Source organism: Myotis daubentonii, chromosome 2, assembly GCF_963259705.1.
Source record: "Myotis daubentonii chromosome 2, mMyoDau2.1, whole genome shotgun sequence".
NCBI lineage: Eukaryota > Metazoa > Chordata > Mammalia > Chiroptera > Vespertilionidae > Myotis > Myotis daubentonii.
The window spans coordinates 103,160,469-103,186,168 of record NC_081841.1 but is presented as its reverse complement, the minus strand read 5'-3'; the positions used below and the strand labels follow the sequence as shown (position 1 = coordinate 103,186,168).

At 43.5% G+C, this 25,700-nt stretch overlaps 1 protein-coding gene across 1 annotated transcript in view; it reads left to right on the top strand.

Annotated features, from left to right (window-relative positions):
• The window catches only part of FLT1 (fms related receptor tyrosine kinase 1), a 204,800-nt gene that overhangs the window by 128,801 nt on the left and 50,299 nt on the right, over positions 1-25,700 (top strand). The window contains exons 15-16 of the mRNA XM_059684051.1: positions 8,901-9,032; positions 23,306-23,412. Coding sequence (XP_059540034.1) covers positions 8,901-9,032; positions 23,306-23,412 — 239 coding nt within the window. The remainder of the gene's footprint in view (positions 1-8,900; positions 9,033-23,305; positions 23,413-25,700) is intronic.

The following is a 25,700-nucleotide window of genomic DNA, read 5'->3' as shown; positions in this document are numbered from 1 at the left end:
TTGATCTCTCCCCCTTACCCCCACCCTCCCCTACCTTCCCTCTGAGGTTTGACAGTCTGATCGATGCTTCTCTGTCTCTAGATCTGTTTTTGTTCATCAGTTTATGTTGTTCGTCATATTCCATAAATGAGTGAGATCATGTGATATTTCTCTTTCACTGCCTGGCTTATTTTGCTTAGCATAATGCTCTCCAGTTACATCCATGCTGTTGCAAATGGTAAGAACTCCTTCTTTTTTACCGCAGCGTAGTATTCCATTGTGTAGATGTACCACAGTTTTTTAATCCACTCATCTGCTGATGGGCACTTAGGCTGTTTCCAAATCTTAGCTATTTTGAATTGTGCTGCTATGAACATAGGGGTGCATATATCCTTTCTGATTGGTGTTTCTAGTTTCTTGGGATATATTCCTAGAAGTGGGATCACTGGGTCAAATGGGAGTTCCGTTTTTTGAGGAAATAGGTGGAATTTTTTACAACAATATTGAACTATCAGAAAGAGAAATTAAGAAAACAATCCCATTTATAGTTGCATCAAAAAAACACAAACACCCTAGGAATAAATTTAACCAAGGAGGTAAAAGACCTGTATTTGGAAAAGCATGAGATATTGAAGAAATTGAATAAGATATAAATAAATGGAGGCATATATCATTTTCATGGATAGGAAAAACTAACAGCATTAAATGTCCATATGACCTGAAGCTATCTATAATAGATCCAATGCAATCCTTATCCAAATACCAATGGTATTTTTCAAAGAGCTAGAACAAATAACCCTAAAATTTATATGGAGCCACAAAAGACCTCAAATACTCACAGCAATCTTGAGGAAGAACAAAGTTGGGGGTATCACACTACCTAATATCAAACTATACTATAAGGCTATAGTAATCAAAACAGCATGGTACTGACACAAAAGTGGACACGTAGATCAATGGAACAGAATAGAAAGCCCAGAAATAAACCAATGCCTAGATGGTCAACCAAAATATGAGGCAAGAATATACAACAGGGTAAAGACAGTCGATTCAACAAATGGTGCTGGGAAAACTGGAAAGATACATGCAAAAAAATGAAACCAAACCACCTTTTTTACCATATTCAGGAATAAATTCAAAATGGATTAAAGACTTAAATGTGAGGCTCAAAACCATAAAACTCCTAGAAAAAGGTATAGGAAGTCAGCTCTCTAACATTTCTCTTAGTAGTATTCCTTCTGATATGATTCTTTGGGCAAGGAAAACAAAAGGAAAAACAAACGTGACTACACCAAAGTAAGAAGTTTTTGTGCAGCAAAGGAAACCATCAACAAAACGAAGAGACCACCTACTTAATGGTAGAAGATATTTGATAAAGGGTTAATATCCAAAGTTTATAAAGAACTCATACAACTCAAGACCAAAAACATCCAATTAAATTATGGGCAGAGGACCTGAATAGACACTTCTCCAAAGAGGGCAACCAGATGGCCAACAGACAGATGAAAAGATGTTCAGTGCCACTAATCATCAGAGAAATGCACATTAAAACCATAATCACCTCACCCCTGCCAGAATGGCTATCAATAGATCAACGAAAAAGTGTTGGCAAAGATGTGGAAAAAAGGAAACTCCTACTGTTGGTGGGATTACGAATTGGTGCAGCCACTATGGAAAACAGTATGAAGGTTCCTCAAAAAATTAAAAACAGGTCGGCCGGCATGGCTCAGTGGTTGAGCATCCACCTATGAACCAGGAGGTCATGGTTTGATTCCTGGGTTGCAGGTTAGATCCTCTGTGTGTGGCATGCAGGAGGCAGCCAATCAATGATTCTCTGTCATCACTGATGTTTCTATCTCTCTCTCCCTCTCCCTGCCTCTCTGAAATCAATAAAAATCTTTTTTATAAAAATAAATAAATAAAACCACCTTATGACTCAGAAATTGAACTTCTGAGTATATAGCCAAAGAAATCCAAAACACTAATCTGAAAAGATATATGCATCCTTATGTTCATTGCAGCTTTATTTATAATAGCTAAGATATGGAAGTACCCACAGGGCCTGTCAATAGAACAGTGGATAATGAAGGCACTGTACTAGTACATATATCTGACGGAATATTACTCAGCCATAAAGAAAGAAATCTTACCATTTGCAACAACATGGATGGACCTAGAGGGTATTATGCTAAGTGAATAAAGTCAAACAGAAAAAGACAAATATCATATGATTTCACTTATACATGAAATCTAAAGAACAAAATAAATGAACACACAAAACAAACAGACTCACAGATACAGGGAACAAATCGAGGGTTGCCAGATGGGAGGGGTTTGGGGGGATGGGTGAAAAGATAGATTAAGAAGTACAAATTGGTGATTACGAATAGTCATGGGGATGTGAAGTACAGCAAAGTACCGCATAGGGAATGTAGCCAATAATATTGTACTAACTACGTATGGTGCCAGGTGGGTACTAGAATCATCAGGGGGATCATTTTGTAAATTATATAATTGTCTAACCACTATGCTGTACACCTGACACTAATAGAAAATAATATTAGTCCAAAGTGTTTTGGCTCAGTGGATAGAGTGTCGGCCTGCAAACCAGAGGGTCCCAGGTTCAATTCCAGTGAAGGGCACATACCTTGGTTGCAGGCTCCAACCTGGTCAGGGCAGGTGCAGGTGGCAACCAATCGAAGTGTTTCTCTCACATTGATATTTCTGTCTTTCCCTCTCTCTCCCAGTCTCTCTAAAATCAATGAAAAAATATCCTCAAGTGAGGATTTAAAAATAAATAAAATAATATTCAATGTCAATTCTAACTGAAAAATATAATTAAAAAATAAATTTACAGGAGGCATCTCCAAGGAATATTATTAATTACAAATAAATTATTTATAATTTACTTACAGATATCTATACAATTATGAAAATATGTTATTGATGTAAATGTTTTTGTTTTTTAAAAATATGATAACACCAATTATTGGTAAGTATGTGGGGAAATGAAAGCTCTTCTCACTTCTGGTTAAACTGTAAACTGGTATCTTTTGGAACAACATTGTGATACTTAGTAAAATTGGAAATGGGATTACCTTGTAACCCAGCACTGGGAGATGTGCGTAACTCCGCACACAGAGCTGTGTCCACTGTGCACTGTAGCCTTCTTTGCAGTAGCAAAACAGTAAAAACAACCTATCTATTCTATAGCAAAGAAATAAATTTTTTAAAATCTGTGGCTTTTTTTATACAATGGAATATTATACAGTTAAAAATGAACTCCAACTACATGTGTCAGCAAGGGTGAATATTAAAACATTGTTGAACAGAAAAAAAAAAGTTGAAAAATTATACATGCTGTATGATTCAACTTATTTAAAATTTTGAAACCCACAAACCAATATTGCATATTTTATAGAGACACAAACCCATGTAAAAATTGCAGTCAGGAGAGTGGCACTCACCAACTCCAGGGTAGTGGTGCCTCTGGCCAGAGTGGGAGAAGGGAGGGATCAGCTACACATGTTATTCATATGAAAGAGAGAGGGGTCTAAAGCAGATATGGCAAAATGTTGACATTTGAGTAACTTAACGGTGGGTACATCGATTATATTTTTCTGTATTTTTTAATGTTTAAAATCAATCACAATGAAAAAAATGAACTAAAAAAAAAGAGCCCTTTTAAAAAGGTGAGTTCCTCAGTAGAACAGAGCCTGTATCACAGGAATTGGGTCATAGGAAGTGCGTAGCAATCAGTAAAGGCATCAAAGAAAGTAAAGGAGGCCACTATGAGTAAGCAGGGGCAGAAGATTTGAATTATGAGAAAAAAAATAAGTAGGTAATAACTGGCCTGTTTTTGTGAGAAGGGAAATAAATAGCAAGAGCAGAGGCTGAGAGTTTGAGTGGTCTGTCTGATGGTGGCGCGTCAGTGTCTGTGCCATTTGTTATGGTCCCGTGTGAAGGCAAGTCAGAAAGAAGAACTTCGCTTGCTGGTTCTGGACATCCTCTTGCCTCATCTCCTCTCCTCCATCGGATGGAGAGAGGAAACTGAGCCAAATGACGTTAGCTCATCAGCTTCCTTGGCACTATCCTCTCACCTCCACAGTTCCACTTCTGTCTCCTTGGCTGAGCTCTAAGTCCTTTGGCTTCACTTGTTCAGGGTATTGACCTTAAACTGGGATTGGAGTGATAGAAAAATTGGTTGAGGTTCAGGTCTGCTGCAAGAGATGATTATGGGCAACAAGATGGCTGCTATTATAAACATTCATTGCCCCTGACCACCCACTACCAAGCATACTTTTACTTTCTGTGATTGCCACATATTCCATATCTTAAGCTTTTCAAAGTTTCAAAGCTTCACTTGAATTATCTCAATTGACCGCATAGCAATACCATGAAATAGGCAACGCAGGTATCATCCTCATTTTACAGATGGGTTAACAGTCACAAAGAGATTAGATGAGTTAGCCAAGATTACAGAGGAGAACTCTCGTTTTTTCCCATCATCTGGGCTTAGAACACTGAAACCCTCTAGAGCTCATCTGTCTATTCCTGTATCCAGCAAAGCACCAATTCCTGTAGATTGTTCCTACATAATATCTGTTTCCATTTCTTCTTCTCCACCTCCTTTTCCACTCTCCACATTTGGATCCTCACCACCCCCTGCCTGAATTATAACTGGGGAGCTGGCTTTCCAGATGCCACTTTTTCCTCATTCCTCTCCATCCTGCATTATCTTTCTAGACTAAACTTCCTTAAACATTGCTTTCATTGTGTCATTTCCTTGCTCAAAAATCTTTTGACGCTCTTTTTCTTTCTATGTTGAATGGAAGCTCTTCAGCCAGGATTTCAAAGTTCTCCTTAATCTGAACTCACCTTTTCAACTACTCAAAACAGGTGCTTTAAAAATAAAAATGGGTTTGTGGGGAGGACAGAAGTGGGCTGGAAAAGGTTAACAGGGGGGAAAGGAGGACCTATGCAATACTTTCAACAATAAAGATTTAAAATAAAATAAAATAAAATAAAATAAAAATGGACAGGTGGAGGGGGAAGAGGGAATAGAGGGGGCAAAAGGTGCTGGGAAAATAAATAAAAATAAAAATGGCAACCAAACACATGCAAGAATGTGCAAAGAAACCCAAATTAAAACAACAGCCTGGCTGGTGTGGCTCAGTGATTGAGCGTCCACCTATGAACCAAGAGGTCATGGTTCAATTCCCTGTCAGGGCACATGCCCGGGTTGCAAGCTCGATCCCCAGTAGGGGGCGTGCAGGAGGCAGCGGATCAATGATGTTTCTCTCTCATTGATGTTTCTATCTGTTCCTCTCCTTTTCTCTCTAAAAATCAATAAAACTCATTTTTTAAAACCCACAATGATCTTCATCTATCAAACCAGCAAAGTTCTGCGTTTTGCATTTTTTAGATAATATTGCTCAATATGCAGTTCGGTGATAAAATAGTCTCTGATCCACTGCTATTAAAGTGTTAATTGGCTTGATCTTTTTGGAAGGCAATTTGGTTATATGAATCAAGAGCTTTTGACTTAATCTGTTTCTGGAAATCTACGCTAAGGAAATAATCTGAAATACAGAAAACCCTTTATGCCTAAAGATGTTAATTGCATTATTATTCATAGTTATGAGCAATTAGATTATAACCCAATGCCAATGAATAGGGAACACACACATAATGAATGATTATGTAAGATCATGCTCGGTGTCACCTCTTCTGCTGCCCCCAGCCCCTCGCCGTGGTGGCTTTCACCCCTGCCTCCACCCTCTGGCTGAGATTTGCATGTTCCACTAACCCAGGCAGGTGGAGGGTGGAGGCACCAGGCTTTTAGCTGCCTCAGGGCAGAACACTAACCCGACCATGGGTGTGACCGCAGCGCGTGAGCATGGGGGAACACTCATGTTATGATATTGGGGAGTGGGGAGTCAGAATTTAATAATTAGGAGAAGTCTTATATTTCACTACTAAATTTGTTTTCTCTCTCCCAGCACCCTATTTCACACCTTTTTCTCTCTCTTCAAAACTCCAAAATTCCCTCCTCTTCCTGAATTTAAACACGAGTACCATTTATTTATTCAGAATATATATCATCAGTTTATCCAATTTACCTGCTCCTTTATACTCTGCTATCCTTCCTGTTAAAATGAATTAACTATCCCTATTCTTAACCAAGGACAATTTGGGCACAGAATTCCATTCCCTCTCGCATCAGAAATTTTACTCCTAGCATTATTTCTTCTGTTCCCTCATCATCTCTCTCTCTCTCCCTCTCTCCCTCGCTCAGAGTTTTCCTATTAACACAAGAGCATACTATAAAATTTCACATTTTGAAAAAGAATTCATTCTTTGGCCTCAGTTCATTCTCCAACTACCTCCTTGAAAGTAATCTCTACTTCATCATCTCCTATTCTTTAAGGGGCAGTAATCATGCTATTGCTCCCACACTTGACAGAAATGGCTGGTTGTCAAACCCAGTGGTCAGTTATCGCTGTTCACCTTAGTCTCTCAGCAGAATTGCACAGAACTGACCGCTCTGTCCTTTGTGAATGCTTTCCTTGCTTTCTGAGACTCCCGCCCTCACTGGGTTCTGAGACTCCGCCCTCACAGGGTTCTGAGACTCCTGCCCCCCTTGGGTTCTGAGAATCCCGCCCTCACAGGGTTCTGAGACTCCCGCCCCCCTTGGGTTCTGAGACTCCCGCCCCCCTTGGGTTCTGAGACTCCCGCCCCCCTTGGGTTCTGAGATCCCGCCCTCACTGGGTTCTGAGACTCCCGCCCCCCTTGGGTTCTGAGACTCCCACCCTCACTGGGTTCTGAGATCCCACCCTCACTGCGTTCTGAGATCCCACTCTCCTGTTTTCTTGCCACCTCAGGGGCTACTCCTCTGTTGCTGCTTCCTCTTCCTGGAAGGTCCCATTGCTCAGTCTTACGAGATGCTCTCTTCTCTATCTGGACTCGCAACTGATGAGGTTTATTTCTATCCCTGTGGCTTTACATGCCTTCTGTGTGTTGGTTCCATACAGCTGTCTCTAATCCCCATCTTCTGCCTGAGCTCCAATGGGACCTCCTTTGGGGAATGTAATAGGCACATCAAACCCTGTGCAAAACAGAACTCTTGGTTTTCCTCCCATGAACCTGCTCCCCCACAAGAAAGGTACCACTCTTCTCCCAGGTATTCAAATCATTAATTTATTACTCCTTTTCGCCTGCCACATGCTAATCCCTATGCAAGCTGATTGGTTCTGCCTTCACAAATATTTCCCAAACCACCAATTCTTACAACTTCCAGCATAGTCTCTCTAGGATAAAGCCCCAGATCTTTCATAGACAACTTCCAAAGCTTGCTAACTGCTCTCCCAGCTTCCACCCTGGCCCTGTGCAGTCCTGCAGCCCTCCAGTGGCTTTCGTCTGTACTTAGCATAAAATCCTAAATCTTTACCATGGCTTGTGTGCTCTCCTGGCTCTCATCTCTCCGGGTGCTTGTTCTTCTCTGTTCACAGTGGTCTTTTCGCCTTTCTGTAAGCTCATTCTGACCCCAGGGCCTTTATGTTTACAACAAAATGCCCTTTTCCAGATCTCTAAATGGCTCACTCTTTCCCATCTTTCAAGTATCTGCTCAAACGTCACTTCCTCAGAGAGCCTTCCTAAAACGCCCTGTCTACAATAGCTTCCTCACCCTCCTTAACCCATGATTCCCTTAACCGGGGTTTATTTCCTTCTGACTTTTTAGCTACTTGCTATTACATTCTTTATTTTTAATTCTTTAAAACTATCATTTAAGCCCTTTGTAGGCAAGCATTTACTTGCCTTGCTTATTGTGTTACTAGCATCTAGAATAGTGTCTAATAATGGAGCTCAAAAATATTTATTATGTGAATGAATCAACTGTGTAAAAAAAAAAAATTCCACTTAAAAGACTAAAGGAAAAATATCTGAGGGATAAGATTCCAGGTTTGGTTGTTTTCCTTTTCTTTTTTTATGTCTTCTTTATACTTTTCACTGGTTCTCAAATTTTCTATATTGAATACATTTTAATCAGGGGGAATACAAACTATTTAAACTAATAAAATATATCCTACAGTCTGGTCAGGCCCACTTTATCACTCAATGCATGTTTCTTTCAGTGCCAAGCCTTACTTTCTCCTGTCACCTCTGCTAACCCTTCAAATCTCAAGGCCTGCGGCCTCCATTTCTTCATGCCACCTTCCCTGAGTATTCCTATCCTCACTCATCTCCCTCCCTACCACAGACTTTGCATTTAATTGTGTATGTTGTGCCACATTTATTCATTTTTATTCTTACAACTTTTTTTTTTTGTTTGCTGGTGTAGGTGTGCATCAGAGAAAGAGAGTTATGAGTTAATTTTCTTTCCTCAGCAGAAACTGTGTCTCAGCCTGCTCCCCCACCCCCACTCCGTGTCTCTAACACAGACTAATAGCAGAGTAAGCACTCAATAAGTACTTGGTGATAGCCCTTGGTGTGGAAGCTACTGGGTCTCGAAGCTGTGGTCTGAAGATTCCTGGTAAAATGGAGACCATAATACCTTACAGATGGTTCTAAACTCAAGATAGAAAGTGTCTCCCGTAATGCCCAGCATGTAGCAGGCAATGAGTAAGTGGTAGTTATTATTATTAGAAATGCTACCTTCTTGCTATTTGCGCTTCGAAGTTTGGTGTGGCAGCCCCATCTCATTTCTTTCACAGTGAATGGCCTTGGTGCACTGCTGGGTGGCGAAGGTGCTATTAAAAAGCCTGGGCCAGAAAAAGCAAATAAGCAGTCCTGCCCCAGGTTAGCCCAAGCTCGGATTTCCTTGTCTGAAGGCATAATGATAGGAAGGGGGTTGTGTCACAAAAGGAGCTGTTTTTGTTTGTCGTCCAGGCCCACTAATCTAAACATCTCTCACTGCTCAGGAATTATTTTAGGACCAGGAAGCAGCACGCTGTTTATTGAAAGAGTTACAGAAGAGGATGAAGGCGTCTATCACTGCAAAGCCACCAACCAGAAGGGGTCTGTGGAAAGTTCAGCATACCTCACCGTTCAAGGTAAACAGCTGCTCCAGAAAGCAACCAGAAACTGTTCAGACATCTATTTCCCTGTTTGTTTAACTTTTCACCTCCCAGTCTCCTGTTGCCCTCCTGCCTGTGCCTTCCCTGACCTCCTGCCCCCTTCCCCTGTCCCTCTGGGGAAAGCCTGTGCGGAGGACACTGGCTGGCCACCCTTGAGAGCCATTTGAACACGGCCTCCGTGGGGGGAGTAGTTCCCAGAAGAAAGCCCGCTGCTGCCAGCATGATGACATTGACCCACGGAGAATGACAGGAGTGGCCACACCTGTGAGAAAGAAATCCAAGAAGGAAGACAATGGGTGTAGATGGGGGGAGGGGCAGGTCAGGCACTGGAAATTGTTCGTTCTTTTCCATTTCCAACTCCCACGAGTTAGACATATCTTGCAAACGTTTCATAAGCTGGTTTTGAACATGAAGGAGGCTGCAAACTACCAGAAAAAAGCAACGCATAATAGACAGACCACATAGGCTTCAGATAGCTTATTGAGTGGCAAAATCCAAAGAGGCCTAATCCTACCCTTGATTGTGGCCATGTGGCTTCCATTTAGAAAATAGTTTAGACCTCAATTTCAATTCTCTGATGCGAAGAATCACCCAAAACGTAACAGTTACAGCATCACAAATTATTAAATTGGCACCTCTTAATGTAATTATCTATGACACATTAAAGTTGTACATGAAAAGATGGCATTTGTTCAGCAGCCTATTTCCAAATGATCCCCAGTAGACTTCGGAATAGGTATGTATTTTGGGGGTAGAAACTAGGATGAAGGCAACATACACCAGTTCTTCTGCCCTGAAAACTTCCAAAGCTTATGAGAATTCAGACTCCTTTTAAAAAGAATATCAACCACCTTCTTTTACAAGGAAATGATTCTAGAGATTCTCCTGAAAAATCTGAAAGTATGCTACCACACACTTATGGTTTCAGAAAAAGTCAAGGGTAGCATTCCCACATACTTTTGGTAATGGCCCTTTTTGTCTACCAAATGATCCTTGTTTTAAAGTATTATTTCAACTTCTCTGCTTACAAAGGAAGAAAACAATTTATTAAGTGTGAATCTCTCTTTATCAACTCCTTCAAAGGACCATTAATTTATCACATAACAAGGACTCCAGATGTGACTCTCAGGGAGTGGCCACATCAGGCCAGGGAGGGACCTCCATCTGAGAGAGGGGTAAAGCAGAGAGCAAGGAAGACTCCTAATCCTCCGTCCAGCAGGTATTTTCCCCCATATCCTCGCAACAACCCTGCCAGATACACAGAGCAGTTCTTACAAAACCCAGGGAGGAATGAAATGCTAACCTAAATCCTGTAGCCAGGGAATGGCGGGTTCGCAATGACTCACTCCAACCCTCCACATAGCTGCCTTCCCTCGAATGGTGTCTGTCCCCACTTCTGTGTGAATGTGGGTTAGCAATGGCTGTGGGTTAGCAATGGCTGCGGGTTAGCAATGGCTGCTAATGAAGCCTGGAGGTCTTTTGTCTGAACCGCTCCCAATTTCCTCCAAATCCTCCTTATCCTCCAGGCCAGCTTAGATGCTCTCTACCCTGTGATGTCCTCCAGGATGAAGAGCTGAGTCAGATATTCTCTTCTCGTTCTCTTCTCTGTCTCCCACACCATGGTTCTTGAGTCTTTAGTCAGGCTCATTTTATTCTGCGTTTTATTATTTAGTCGTTGATATCTTTTTCTTCCCTACTGAATCATAAGCTGTGTCTGACATGTCTTTATATCCCATACCCATGCAGGAGACTAATATTTATTTAGTGCCTTTATGTGCAAGCACTTGATATATGTATCCCATTATGGGCTACACACTTGATATACATAGCCTTTAACTTCATAGGAGTCAAAAGAAGTAAGTAGTATTATCTTCAGTCTACAGGTAGGAAGATGGAGTCTCGAAGAGTTAAATTACTTGCTCAAAGTCGCACAATGAATAGGTAGTGAGGTTGAGACTTGAGCATATGTCTTTGGAAACTGTAGGTTTCCATCCTTCCTCTATTCTTCTCATTCCTGAAGTGCCTTTGGAACTTGTCTGCAAGGCCTTAGCATAAAATTGAGCTTTTAGACTCAGTTATACTATTATTTTGTTTTCTCTCTACCTGCTTTTAGCTTTCCTACACTGATTCCTTTCCCACTAATGTTGTTTTCCTGAAAGTCAGACAGGAATACTGCTATCACCAATAAGTTCTGAACGTTTTTATCAGCCTATTTGCTCTTGAGGAAAGGGAAGATAATTTTCACTTGAATTGCCCACATCAGCTGCCGTCGTAGATGTTCTGATCCCTATCATCTCTTGACATAATCTCTTAGCCTCCCAAACAGCCTATCCCAGTGGTCGGCAAACTCATTAGTCAATAGAGCCAAATATCAACAGTACAACGATTGAAATTTCTTTTGAGAGCCAAATTTTTTAAACTTAAACTATATAGGTAGGTATATTGTTATTAACTTAATTAGGGTACTCCTAAGGCTTAGGAAGAGCCACACTCAAGGGGCCAAAGAGCCACATGTGGCTCGCGAGCCACAGTTTGCCGACCACGGGCCTATCCTCTCCTCTCAACCTCCTCTAATACACTCTCAAATCTAGAGTGATCTTTTTTAAATAACAAATCATATGACATGTTACTTCCCTGCTTCAAATCTTGCAGTGGTTCCCGATCGCCTATTCCCCGCATGCAGGCACACAGGTCCTCTGTAGACTCCTTCTCCACCCCCATCCCATCTCCTTCCCGCAAGTCCCACGCTCTGGCTGGACTGCATTACTTGTGATCCAGTGAACACACTGTGTTCCTCCTAGTCTTCTGCCTCAGCGCGTTCCTTCCCTTTTCTCTGAACAGGCTTCCTTCCCATCTATCTCCCCCTGGACAATCCACTCATCCTATATAATAAAAGGCTAATATGCAAATCAACTGAACAGTGGCACAACTGGTTGCTATGATGCGCACTGACCACCAGGGTGCAGACGCTCAATGCAGGAGCTGCCCCCTGGTGGTCAGTGTGCTCCCACAAGGGGGAGCGCTGCTCAGCCAGAAGCCCTGAGCCAACAGCACTAAGGATGTCTGACTGCCAGCTCCCGGACTGTGAGAGGGTTCAGGCCAGGGTGAGGGACGCCCTCCCCCACCCCGAATTTCGTGCACTGGGCCTCTAGTCCTTTATAATTCACTTTCTCTACACCTGATTACTGATCACACCATCATCTGCCCTCTGTGCTCCCATGGCTCTTGACATGTACCTTTAATGCAATGCTTATCATTGCCTATCACTCACTCTTCTATCCCAGAGCACTGGATAAATGTTTGTTGGATTCATATATTTAGAAAACCACCACTGAATATCTGATAAAAGAAATGCACCAGTATATTGTTAAGGGCACTAGAGAAAAACCAAATTCAATGTGCTGTTAACTCAGTGACTTAAATTATTTGCCCAGGATTATGCAGGATATGGAAGTGTAAGCCACAATCAACTCTCCTCAGTGGGCTTTGAAGACCTAGTTGAAAGGAGAGTAAGGTGCACATGAAACAATTAAGAACCAGGTCAATAAACATTTTGAGTGCCTCCTAAGGGTAAAGTAGAAACATAATTTGTATAAAACAGACTACACAATGCTGCTAGTCAGGCCACTGAAGCTCACAGAGGCCGAAGAGGATATGGTGACCTGATCTCTAACGGAGACCTTGTCAGATGCTGGGTGAGCAGGTGAATGAGCAGGAAGGAGACAGCAAGTTATGAGCAACTTTAGACCTTCTACATCCTTTTCTTCTTTGGCAATAATGAAGTCTAAATAATTCTAGGTATTTCCTACTGTCTAGTCCATTGAATTTTATGAGGAATCTGTATTTTTGATTCATGACCTCTTTTCCCTCATGTGGCATTAATTTTTAATATCACTTAGAGAAATTGTATAGTTTGCAACATGGCTACGACTATATACTGGAATATTCATCCTTCTTTTTTACTGGTTATTGCCCCCAGTTGCCATGCTATTTGAGTTCTTGTGTCTGCTTTTCATACTTTTTCTGCCTTCTCCCTTGCTGTCTTTTGTAATTTTTTTCTGCTTTAAAAGGGATGGCTATTTCCAAATTCTCTGTGTAAAACTTGTGGTTAGTTGAGGAAACAGATTACCTGATCTTTAATCATCAAACCACACCTGAAACATTGTACCCATCTCTAAGCATAAATAAGTGGAACCATAGTCCTAATAGAGTAATGGCAAAGCAGTGCAAGGAAAGGAGGGTGTTTAGTCTAAAAAGGAGACAACTTGGGCGGACATTATTATTTCCTTCAAATACTTAAGGAGCTTTCAGACTGAGGAGGCATTTGACTCCTTCTTTGATACACTGAAAAATAGAGCCAAGAAAGGGAGATGGTGAAGTTTCAAGGAGGCAGGCTTCAGCTCCATTTAAGGATACCTGTCATTTTGAGTAGGAACATTTCTTGAAAGTTGACATTAGGTGGATTTTATAAGTTAGATGCAATCTTGAATGAAAGTGCTTTGGGCTCACAGAATAAAAATTTGATCCTTGGAGGCTGTTCAGAACAGTTGAATGCAGCACCTGCTGAGTAATTTTATCACTGAAATTAGATTCCTGCCCTAGAGTCTAAGGCATTATTCTTCTCACGCTGGTGGCTGTGAAACGTTCCCTGGCTTGAGACTGACTTCCTGATATATGCAAATAGACCCTTCCCACTGACCTAACTTGTCAGGTGGAGTTTAGGAAATGAAACCAGGAGCATAAGTTGTGTCTGTGGCTATGTTTAACAGATTTAAAGAGGTTCGTGAATTAGCCAGGAAGGAAACTGTCTGCTCTTTTTATTTCCTTTAAAAAAGGATTCTTATACTCATAGATAAAACAATGTGTTGTTTTTGTATCTGAAAAGGCTGAGTGGACTGTGGAGCTAATGCAGCTTCTTTAAATAATGATGGGTCTTGTTTGGTTTGGACTGCACACGAGCACACGTGGAGCTCTCAAAGGGAACAGCCTCATATTTAAACAACAACAAAACTGTCACTAACTAAAATAATTTCTGAAATTCACAGCATTCAATAGCCCATGGAACTCAATGGGACTGTTACAATGAAAGTGTGGCACATTTTATCCAAGGACCTCAGATAAACTATCCTATCTAATAAAAGAGAAAGATGGTAATTGGCGTATAACTGCTACCCTTCCCATTGGCTAATCAGGGCGATATGCAAATTAATCACCAGCCAACAAAGATGGCGGCTAATTTGCATACTGCAGGCAGGGCGGGACAGCGCCATCCCACCTGCCCTGCTGCCATCTGGGCCTGCTATTTGCAACCCAGGTGGCAGGCGGCCCCTATGGAAACAGACCCAGGGCTGGCAGCGGGACATCGGCCACGCCCACAAACGGACCTCCCAATGGGATCCGGGGCTGAAGGCACTGATCGGCCACCAGCCACACCCACAAACTTCCATCCCGAGGGGATCTGAGGCTGACCGGTGCTAATGCACCCATCTTCCACTGGCCACGCCCACAAACTGCCCTCCAGGGGGAGACAGGTGCTAATGCACTGATTTGCCAAAATGCACACCCAGGCAGCCTTTGCCCTGCAGGAGCTATGCAGCCCGGAGAGGGGAGTGGGGCCACTGGGAGCAGGGCGGGAACTTCCCGGGTTTGAGTCAGGCAGCTCAGAGCAGAGTGCAACTATCCCCACTGGCAGCTGCTTGCTCATTCACCTACTCGCTCATTCATTCACTCATTCACTCACTCATTATTCACTCACTCAGCAAACTCACTCAGTTCCATGGCACCAGGCCAGGCACTGAAGCTGAAGCAGGATAAGACAGAGCTATGTCCTCAAGATGTTAGTAATTCAGTAGGGCGAGGCAGGCACATGAACGAGGCAGTTGTATGCACAGATGCAGTGTACTGGGTTCTGTGAGGGCTGTAACTAACGCGGACTTTGTTCTCTTGATAAATTGGGGCCTTGGGAGCCAGGCTGCCCCAAGCCTGTAGGCCTGTGCCTAGGCCAGGAGTGGCTGGGGTCCCGGAACATGACAGAGGGGGCAGGTCGGGCTGAGGGGTCTGGCCACACTCCTCACCCTCACCCCTGAGTGCACAAATTTTTGTGCACTGGGCTACTAGTATTTTATAATTATTATTGAAAGTAATAATCACAATATATAGAAATACATTCTTTTAACAGAGTCAGGCCTTGCTATTGAAATAGTACTTATAATATATAGGAGAAAACAACTTGAAGAATAACTACCATTTTAAACATTTTTTGAAGATGACTGATGATACAAAAATCATGGCAATCATAGAAGGACTGCCTCAGGGTTCTGCAGTCTCACCACTTGAAATGACATGAAAGGTGTGATTTGCAAATTCTGTGCCACAATAATTGTACATTAACACATTTTAGGGAAGGCCTCACACAGCAAGAAGTATACACTATGTTTAATAAAATTCCAGTGGTAAAGAATAGGAAAAGACAAAATAGTTGTCTTGGATACCTAGCCACTCCTTCCTGTCACCCTTAGCCAGCTCTCAGTTCCTTTCTCCTCTGATCCCTGACTGTCCTCCATTTCAGCTCCTCTCTTCCTGAACCCTGCCCCCAAATTCACTCATGGCTCTCCTGGCACTAGGAAGGATGTGATAAACTAATTCACATGATGATGTTGGTGATTGAGGTTCCTCCTCTCATGGGTGTTGGCAACTCAAAAGCATTTCCCAAGGAGAGAATAGTGCTCAAACCAGAGAGCTGAACTGGCTCCCAGTAATTTCACACAGCCGAGCCAGGGGTAGGGGGAGGGAGTTTGGGGGGTAGAAATAGGGTATGGCTGCCTTTGGACTGCAAATCTACAATGACATAAAGCCTTGATCAAGAATTCAAAAAATGGTGATGGAATTAATTGATTTCTAATATCTTATGCTTATTGAACATGCAGTGAACTTTTTTAAAAGCACATAATGTGCATTAACCTCCTTAACTTTTGCAATAATATGAAGTTTTTATTTCTATTTACAAGTGAGAATCTGAGGCTCAGAGGGATTTAGGACTCTGTCCAGAGTTACGAAGCTAGGAAGCAACAGAGCTAAAAACTGGGTCCATGTTTAACAATTCTGCACAGTTGCCTCTCGGCTCCAAGGCAGCAGAGCCTAGTGGGGAAGAGGGCCCACTCTAGAGCAAGGTGCATCACTTCTCATGAGCCATAGAACCCTGGGCAAATTACTTACCTTCCTAGAGCTTTAGTTTATATTCTATAAAATGGTAACCCAACTTTAATAGGTTGGTATAATAATTAGCACACTTCAAACTGTACCTGGCATATAATAGAAACTTTTAAAATATTAGTTAACGTCATTATTTGTTAATATGATCAACCAAATCTCATTGTGACAAAACCTTCTGTAAGTAGTTTTTCTAGTCACCCAAATGGTGTTCCAAACTACAAAATCCTTATTTGACCTAAAGATTTAATTGTTGCACTAAAAGTGTGTTACAGAATGGATGACACATAAAAGCAATTTTAAATATATTTACCTGAAATTACTCTTGAAAATGTACTTCAAATTTAATCCTAATACAGTACTTCCATACATCACTGTCCTTCAGAGGGGTTCCAAATTGTTGTACAGATTCCTAAAAAGCTTCACAGATTATATGAAGGCTAGTTTTAATATTCTTATAAACCTTAGAAAAATTACACCAATTTGGAACCACACATCACATGGGAGTGATGTCCCTAAGACCCTGTGCTAACTCCTAGTCATTGTCAAATCCCACCCACGTTTCTGCCGGCCTTCCTTTCCCTGCCGTGTGCAGCTGGAGTGTTTCATGCACTGAACTCATCAGCTGCCACCAGCAAGTTGAAGCCGGGTCTAGTCAGGCTGGTGTGTGGATGTTTGAGCTCTGAGAAAACATCGAAGAGTTGTGTAGGAAGAGATGCTGCTGACTTACGTCCGTCTCCCCAGCCTAAGGTCATCCTAATGGCTGCTTTCCAATAAAGACAGAGATTGAGCTATCGAATGAGATAGAGATAGAGCACAGACACTACATTACATCTTTTAAAACTCTTATTTTATTATTCAGTGAGCAGGAATAGACTAAATAGGTCCTTCTTTTCTAATAAATGTTCATCTTGGAGATGTTTTTCCTGTGTTGATTCTTTAAATGTGTAAGTGCACACAAACAGATGGGGAACTTTGCCTGAGTAAGGACTGTGGAATTACTTTGGGGGTCAACTTCCTGCCCCTTGGAATGCAGTGAGAACGTTCCCACAATGGGAGGGAGCCTCGAGCGGGGCACTCCATGCAGGAGGCATCTGCAGACATAACTCCTCTCAAGATGCTATCAGTGTCTCCAACAGCCAATGGCCACTGTACCCTCAGCTGGTCCCAATCATATTCCACAAAACTCATTTGCAGCATAAGCAAAAAAGTGTGTGTGAGCGCACATGTGTGTGTGCGCGTGTGTGCGTATGTGTGTGTGTGTGTGTGCGTGTGTGTGTGTGTGTGTGTGTGTGTGTGTAAACAGCAAGGCAGCATCAGACCTCTCACTGTGTGGGCTGAAATCCAAACTTATAGTAATTTGAGCTTAAAATATTCCCATGGAGAAGATGCATATTGAAAAAAAGGTGATCGTGCTTTGAAACTTCTTCAAGGAGATTGTTCTCAATTTCATGAGATTCAGGGAAACTTTTTTTTGTTGTTTGTTTGGTTTTGGTTTTTGTGTTTTTTTAAATTAAATCTTTATTGTTCAGATTATTACATTTGTTCCTCTTTTTTCCCCCCATAACTCCCCTCCACCCAGTTCCCACCCTACCCTCCGCCCTTCCCCCCCACCCCCCGCTGTCCTCATCCTTAGGTGCACAATTTTTGTTCAGTCACTTCCTGCATCCACCACATCCCTTTCCCCCCCAAGAATAGTCAGTCCACTCCCTTTCTATGCCCCTGATTCTATGATAATCACCAGTTTATTCTGTTCATCAGATTATTCACTTGTTGATAGATGTGTATTTGTTGTTCATAATTTGTATCTTTACCTTTTTCTTCTTCCTCTTCTTAAAGGATACCTTTCAGCATTTCATATAATCCTGGTTTGGTGGTGATGAACTCCTTTAGCTTTTTCTTATCTGTGAAGCTCTTTATCTGACCTTCAATTCTGAATGATAGCTTTGCTGGATAAAGTAATCTTGGTTGTAGGTTCTTGGCATTCATCACTTTGTATATTTCTTGCCACTCCCTTCTGCCCTGCAAAGTTTCTGTTGAGAAATCAGCTGACAGTCGTATGGGTACTCCCTTGTAGGTAACTGACATTCTTTCTCTTGCTGCTTTTAAGATTCTCTCTTTGTCTTTTGCTCTTGACATTTTAATTATGATGTGTCTTGGTGTGGTACTCTTTGGATTCCTTTTGTTTGGGGTTCTCTGCACTTCCTGGACTTGTAAGTCTATTTCTTTCACCAGGTAGGGGAAGTTTTCTGTCATTATTTCTTCAAATAGGTTTTCAATATTTTGCTCTCTCTCTTCTTCTGGCACCCCTATAATTTGGATGTTGGTACGTTTGAAGCTGTCCCAGAGGCTCCTTTCACTATCTTTGTATTTTTGGATTCTTTTTTCTTTTTGCTCTTCCGGTTGGGTGTTTTTTGCTTCTTCGTATTTCAAATCGTTGAGTTGATTCTTGTGATCCTCTAGTCTGCTGTTGGGAGTCTGTATAATATTCTTTATTTCAGTCAGTGTATGCTTAATTTCCAGTTGGTCCTTTATCATAACATCGAGGGTCTGACTAGATTTCTTGAGGATCTCACTACATTTATCGGTGATCTCACCAGTCTTTTCGAGGGTCTTACTAAATTTATCAGCGGCTTCTAGAAAGTTCTTGAAAAACCCTAAAAGTGTGGTTTTGAACTCTATATCCAGTAGTTTGCTTTCCTCTATTTCTGTCATTTGTGTCCTGTTTCTTTGTCTCCGCATTTTTTATGCTTCCCTGTGTTGATAAAGTGGTTTTCTGTGCTAAGTGTCCTCTAGGGCCCAGTGGTTCAGCCTCCCCAATTACTGAGGTGGACACTCTTGGTGCACCCCCTTGTGGGCTTTGTGCACAGTCTTGTTGTAGTTAAGCCTTGATTGTTGTAGTTAACACTGGGAGGGAATGACCTCCAGGCCAATTGGCTGTGAGAATCAGCTGTGTCTGCAGTGGGAGAACTTCTGTGCTGGAGACACCCCTCCGGGGCAAGACTTGCTTCAATGGGGCTTTGGTGCTCACTGGGTCTGCCCCCTGAGTGTGTCCTTTAAGGGTCCGAGAAGCTGCAAACTGGATGGTCCCACTCTGACCACTGGGGACACTTGCTCCTGGATCTCTAGGGAGGTGTTAATCTAGCCTTTGCCTGAGGCTACCCAGCAAAAGCCTTCGTGTAGGGCTTGGGCAGGGCGGGTCCCACGGGATCAACAGGGCGGAGTGAGCAGTTATGGCTGCTCTCAGTCCTGCCCTCAGAGGCTCTGCTTCTTAATGTCCCGGTAATCGCTGCAGGCACCTCTGAGAGAAAGCTGCCCTCGAGTTCCGACTGATGCCAGACAGTCCCGCTTCTCCCGTATGAGTCTGGGTCCCCAAAGACTCACCCAGAACTGGAGCTCAGAGCCTGAGACTCCCTCCCAATTGAAAACAACAACCGCGCCCTCAGCCGCCAGCCCGCTCCGCGTGCGCCTCTGTACCTTAGTATTTTACTTCTGCACCGCACCTCCTCTGAGTCTCAGTGTGCTTTTGTCTTTCCTTCTAGTTGTAGAATTTCCACTCAGCCAGCCTTCCTGTGGTTCTGGATGATGTCCGTTCTGTCTTTTAGTTGTATTTTTGAAGTGGTTGTGTGAGGCAGCAAACTCCAGTGTTTACCTATGCCGCCATCTTGGTTTCTCCTGGTTCAGGGAAACTTAACCACAAGCTGACAAAGCAGCAAATGAAGCCAAATTCATTCATTCACTCAACCAATAATTGCAGGATGTCTAGTATGTGTGACATACTATGTGAGAGGTAGCTCCAGACCACGACCTTCCACTTACCACGATACACTAGCACCCAGAACAGAACCTGGGATATAGGTGGTGTTCCTATGTTTGTTGGATTAACACACATGAACAGGAATTTGACCATGAATGCTTTGAAAGCTTCATGAAATTCTTCAGAGACAAAGCAAAACATAATATATCCACTCATTCACCCAATCTGATGAGTGGGGATATGAAGAGAACTAAGATGTGCCTCAGCCTTTGAGAAGCTTACATTCTGGTTGAGAGTCAGCAAAGGCCAAAGCATAGCGGTGCCGAAGGCCTGGCATATTTAAGAAACTACAAGTATTTTTCTGTGATGGGAGCAAGTGTCAGGATAACAGGAGATAAAGCTGAAGAGATAGGAAAGTTTGGGGTAGGATCTAAGGGTGTTTTTTATCCTGACAGTGACAGGGGGATGTGCAGGTGGCAAAGATGGAATCTAGGCAGAGGCACAATAGGATTAAATTTGTGATTTGGGAAGCTCACTCTGGCTACAGAGTGGAGGAGAGACTGGAGGGAGTCAAGGTTGGTTGGGGAGCTAATGCAGGTGTCCAGGCCTTGATTTGGGCAATCATTGTGAGGAAGGACAGAAGGTGATAATTCCATGAGCCATGAAAGTGTTATCAGGAAGTGGAGTTCTTGGGGTGCTGAGAGAAAAGAATTTCCTGAGGGCCCCACGAGAGGATGGGGTTTCATGGAAAGCTTTATTGATGATATAAAATTCAGGAGGTTCCCCTCAAGGTCCCATCTCTGTCCATCTCGCCATGGCAGAAGTCCAATCTTATCTTCAGCTGGGCTAGAATTATGGCCACTGCCCAGAGTTCCTACTCCATATTGAAGTCCAGTCCATTCAGCATCTGGCTAGCTTAGTTCATTGCATGTGGGGTCCACATGGCAAGGGGCTATGCAGCTGCTTAAGGCCACGTGGCTGCGGAGAGAGAACAGGCAAGCCCACTGGCAAGTGCAGGTCACAGAGAAAGAGGGAGGGGACTCTGTCTGGGGATTTTAACCTGGAGCTTCTTCAAACTGGCCAATTAACAATTCACACACTCCTCATGGGGTCCACCCCTTAGCCAATCCATTGTTCCCAAGCTAGACTGCCAGGCAAGCACCTCCCCTGTGCCACCCCGACTTCTACTGCACATATGCCTGTCTCCCCCTTTACCCCCAACAATCCAGTACTGGAGGGCGGAAGGAGGGGTGTTGCTCTCCTTGGAGGAACAATGCTGCAGTTCCCTGGGCTGCGAAGCTGTAACTTGCTTGTGAAACAAACAGGCTGATGCTTCCTAGGTGAATATGCTCAACAATGTCTGGCTCTCCCTTCGCTCTCTTCCTTTATTGACATTAACTAGCCAACTATGACAATAACAGAAGTAGGATGGGCAGGACCTTGTGACGGACTGGAGAGAGAGAGAAAAATGTCAGTTTCCCCTTTAAGCTAAGAGATGCACTGAGGGGACTCTGGCCTACAGGAGGTACTTGTACTTGGTGGCTGGATAGATAAAAAAGGAGGAGGCTCAGGTTTCTAGCTTGTGTATTTGCTATTATTCAAGGCAGAGAACCTTCACACAGATGCTCAGATTCTCTGTGGTCTAGTCCTGTCCTAGATCTTGCATTATACGACCATCAGCCCCCTATCATTTCTCAGTCCTGGGTCTTAACTCATACCGTTCCCTCTGCCCTATAATGCCCTCTCCTGTCTTCATCTCTTTAAGTCAACTCCATTTCAAATGTCACTTCTTCAAAAAAGTATTAGATTCCTTCAACCTCAGATACTTTTAAAATCTAATTTCTTTGTATTTGCCTTCAGTCTATTGCTTCGGTTTGTGAGTGAGTGCCTTGAGAGGGACAACTTTCCCTCATTCATCTTCCTATCTCCTCCAGCCTGGAACCTCGCCTGTAGTAGGACTCAATACATCTTTGTTGGATTGAAACAAAGAGCCAAAAAGATGTCTATCTATGAAGCGGGGATATTATTGCCACCTACTTCATGGGGGGTTATGAAAGCTAGGCACATAAGTGCTCAATAAATGATACCATCCACACCATCATTTCTAAAAACAATAAGTGTCACTTATTCTTGGTCTAACTTAATACTGAGCCTCTGTCTCCTTTTAATGAAGTTGAAGGATAAGGGCATTACTTCAGAAACTCCTGGGAAACTGTCCGCTGGAGTCAGTCAGCAGGGAGCCGCCATCCCGGCCCACTGGGCATTCCTTTACAACGCCCAGAGCTTCCTCTCAGGAGGCTTCTCCTGAATACTTTGGGTCTTTTCTTTCTGGTCATGGGGGAACAGTGCTCAGCTTTTGATCTCTGTGATTCTGGGAAATGAGGTGCTTGGGAAGAATCCCATCCAGCAGTTACCTCTTCTCACCTCAGCCCCTGCAGGCTGACTGCTGGAGAGGCCGAGTGCAGAGCCCCAGGCTGGGGGGGGGGGGGGTACGCGGGGAGGGGGGACTTGGCCTGGCTGCTCCAAAAGCAGTGAGCAGGCAATTGTGACAGTCCTTGAGCTTTATTTTTATTTTTTAATTCTACTTTGAAGAATGTTGTGAGTCCCAAAGGAGCCCTTTTATGTAATTTTTTTTTCTTTTTCTTTAGAAGTTCCTCTAAAACCCATTAGGGAGATTTAACATATTCCAGATTTAGCACTTTAATGGGCTTTTGTTCCTGCATAATTTTTTCCCCATTTTTAACTTCTCCTCTGATTTTTAATTAGCTATTTCTGGGATTATGAAGTTTGCAAATTCAACAGCAAAATTTCTGGAAAGACTTTTAATTGATGTGTGAGTTTATTGGGATGATATTGTGGACTCTGCCTGAAACGGAAGGTATGGGAAGACCTGTCCCAGACACGGATTCTCGAGCCAGCAGATTGCATTCGCCATGATGAACATTTAGGGGCACTAGACATCTTTTATAAAATCACAAAGACCTGCCTGGCTGGCATGGCTCAGTGGTTGAGCATCAGAACCAGGAACCAAGAGGTGGTAGGTTCAATTCCCAGTCAGGGCACATGCCTGGGTTGCAGGCCCAATCCCCAGTGGGGGTGCATGCAGGAGGCAGCCGATTAGTGATATGTCCCTCTCATTGATGTTTCTATCTCTCTATCCCTCCCCCTTCCTCTCTCTCTAAAAATCAATAAAAACATATTTTTAAAAAAATAAATAATAAAATCACAGAGACCCTGCGTTTGGGAGTCGCTGTTTAACCACCTCGGTGTTTTTGTTTTCCAGGAACCTCAGACAAGTCAAATCTGGAGCTCATCACTCTCACGTGCACCTGTGTGGCTGCGACCCTCTTCTGGCTACTGTTAACTCTCTTCATCCGAAAGCTGAAGAGGGTAAGAACATTCCACACAGGTCCTGTGCTCCTTTTTGCATAATATTCTAAAATGCTCACCTAATATATGGAACAGGCACAAAACAGCGTTAGACCCTCTCCTTCCCCTTACCTCTGGCTCCTACCCCTATCCTGGTAAGCACTGGAAAATGAATCATTAAAATGTCTCTCAGCCATAAAGTAGTATATTCAAAAGACAAGCTAGAGCAATGGAAAGATGAATATTTCCCAGGGACAAAAAGGATATTTTTATATAAAAATATGTAATGAAATCTTTAAATTTAATTTAGCGTAAGACCTATGAAGTCTTAGTCTTCTTAACCTTATTCTCTGCTAAGAAACAAAAAAAAGAAAAAAGAGAAAGTCCCACCTAACTGCCTCGCACAATACAGAGACACAAAGGTGTGCACTACTGTTCCAGACTCGCTGACTCCTGGATCACATTCAGTTCTTTAGAGTGCGGGGTTCAGGCTGGAATTCAGGACATCCGATTTCTATAATTCTGCCTCAGCACGACTTGCTTCCCTGAAGTCCCGTGGGGAAAGAGCCAACATTCATTCATCCACTTATGTCTCAAATATTTACTGTGTGCCTGCTCTATGCAGAGTGCCAGGCCAGTGGTAAGCAAATGCTACCATCTGGGGCTTTAATCAAGTACACAGACAATGCAAAGTGTAATAACAGTGAGCTGAGTAAAAGATGCGTAAGGGGGGTGGTCAGGCAAAGAAGCAGGGGCAAGTGCTGCAGGCAGAGAAGAGCATGCACGAGGCTAGGGCAGGGCAGAGGGACACCATGAGAATGAGTGGCTGACAGAAGGCCAGAGGTTACAGTGGTGGAAAGGGGGCATGAAGTGCGGCAGGAGGGGAGGGGAGGGGAGGGGAGGGGAGGGGAGGGGAGGGGGGGGGAGGGGAGGGGAGGGGCAAGGCTGCAATGCCTGACCAGCAGGCTTGAGGCTATAGGAGGGAATTTAGTCCACATCTAGAAGGAATAGGAAGCCTTGGAGCAGGGAGGAGGATTATAAAGCAAAGGGAGGCAATTATAAGTGTGAGAAATGTGCATCTGCAATGATTATTTTGGCTGCTGTGAGGAGAATGGACCAGGGGGTCACCTAGTAAAAGAGTTGACAGCAGTTCAAGGAAGAAATGACATTAGCTCGGTCTAAATGATTAGAGTTAAGAGATATTTAGGAGGCAAAATCAAGAAAACTTGAAATGTGTCAAACTGGCCTACTCAGTATCTAGATATTTATAAGCCCTTATTAATAATGTACCAGGCTTGTGGGAAGCTCTTTATGCTCAGTTAATCCTTCCAAAAATGCAGAGGTAAATATATAATTACTAGGGGCCCGGTGCACGAAATTCGTGCACTGGGTGTGGGGCGGGGGGGAGTGTCCCTCAGCCCAGCCTGCCCCCTCTCACATACTGGGAACCCTCAGGTGTTGACCCCCATCACCCTCCAATCGCAGGATCAGCCCCTTGCCCAGGCCGAACGCCTCTGGCTTAGGCGTCCAGCCCGGGCAGCAGGGACCTGCAGTGGCAGCGGGGGGGCCCCCGCGATCGCGCGGGCTCCGCCCCTGCCCCTGCAGGATGCCTCTGGCTGAGGCGTTCAGCCCAGGCAGCGGGGACCCACAGCTGCAGCAGCCCCACAATCGTGGGCTCCACTTTAGGCCCAGGCAAGGGGCCCCTAGCTCCTGGGACTGCCAGCTTCGACCGTGCCCAGCTCCCATCGCTGGCTCCACCCCTACTTCCTGCTATCACTGGCCAGGGCGGAAAAGGCACCTGATTCTCCGATCATTTGCCCTGCCCCCCAGCTCTTAGCTCCCCCCTGGGTTTCTGATCACTGTCAGTGGCAGGGGGCTTCTTCCTGCTTTCCCTTTTGCCTCCCTGCATTGTGCCTACATATGCAAATTAACCGCCATCTTGTTGGCAGTTAATTTGCATATAGCCCTGATTAGCCAATGAAAAGGGTATCGTCGTACGCCAATTACCATTTTTCTCTTTTATTATATAGGATTACCACTTTATAGAGAGGGAAACTGAGGTTCAGGAATTAAAATAACTTGTCCAAAGTCACTATGCATATTAGAGTTGGAGCTGAGTTTTGAAGCCAGGTTGTTTGGCCTTAGGCTGGGTATTCAAAACCAATAATGTGCACTTTATAGCGTTAGTATGAGAGGCAAGGCTGGCAGCATCCTCTACAATGAATGTGTAGCATCAGGCTTTTGCTATATGGAGTGACTAGTTTTAAGACAGGACAATTCAGGCCACTGCCTGAGAAGGAACAGGTCAA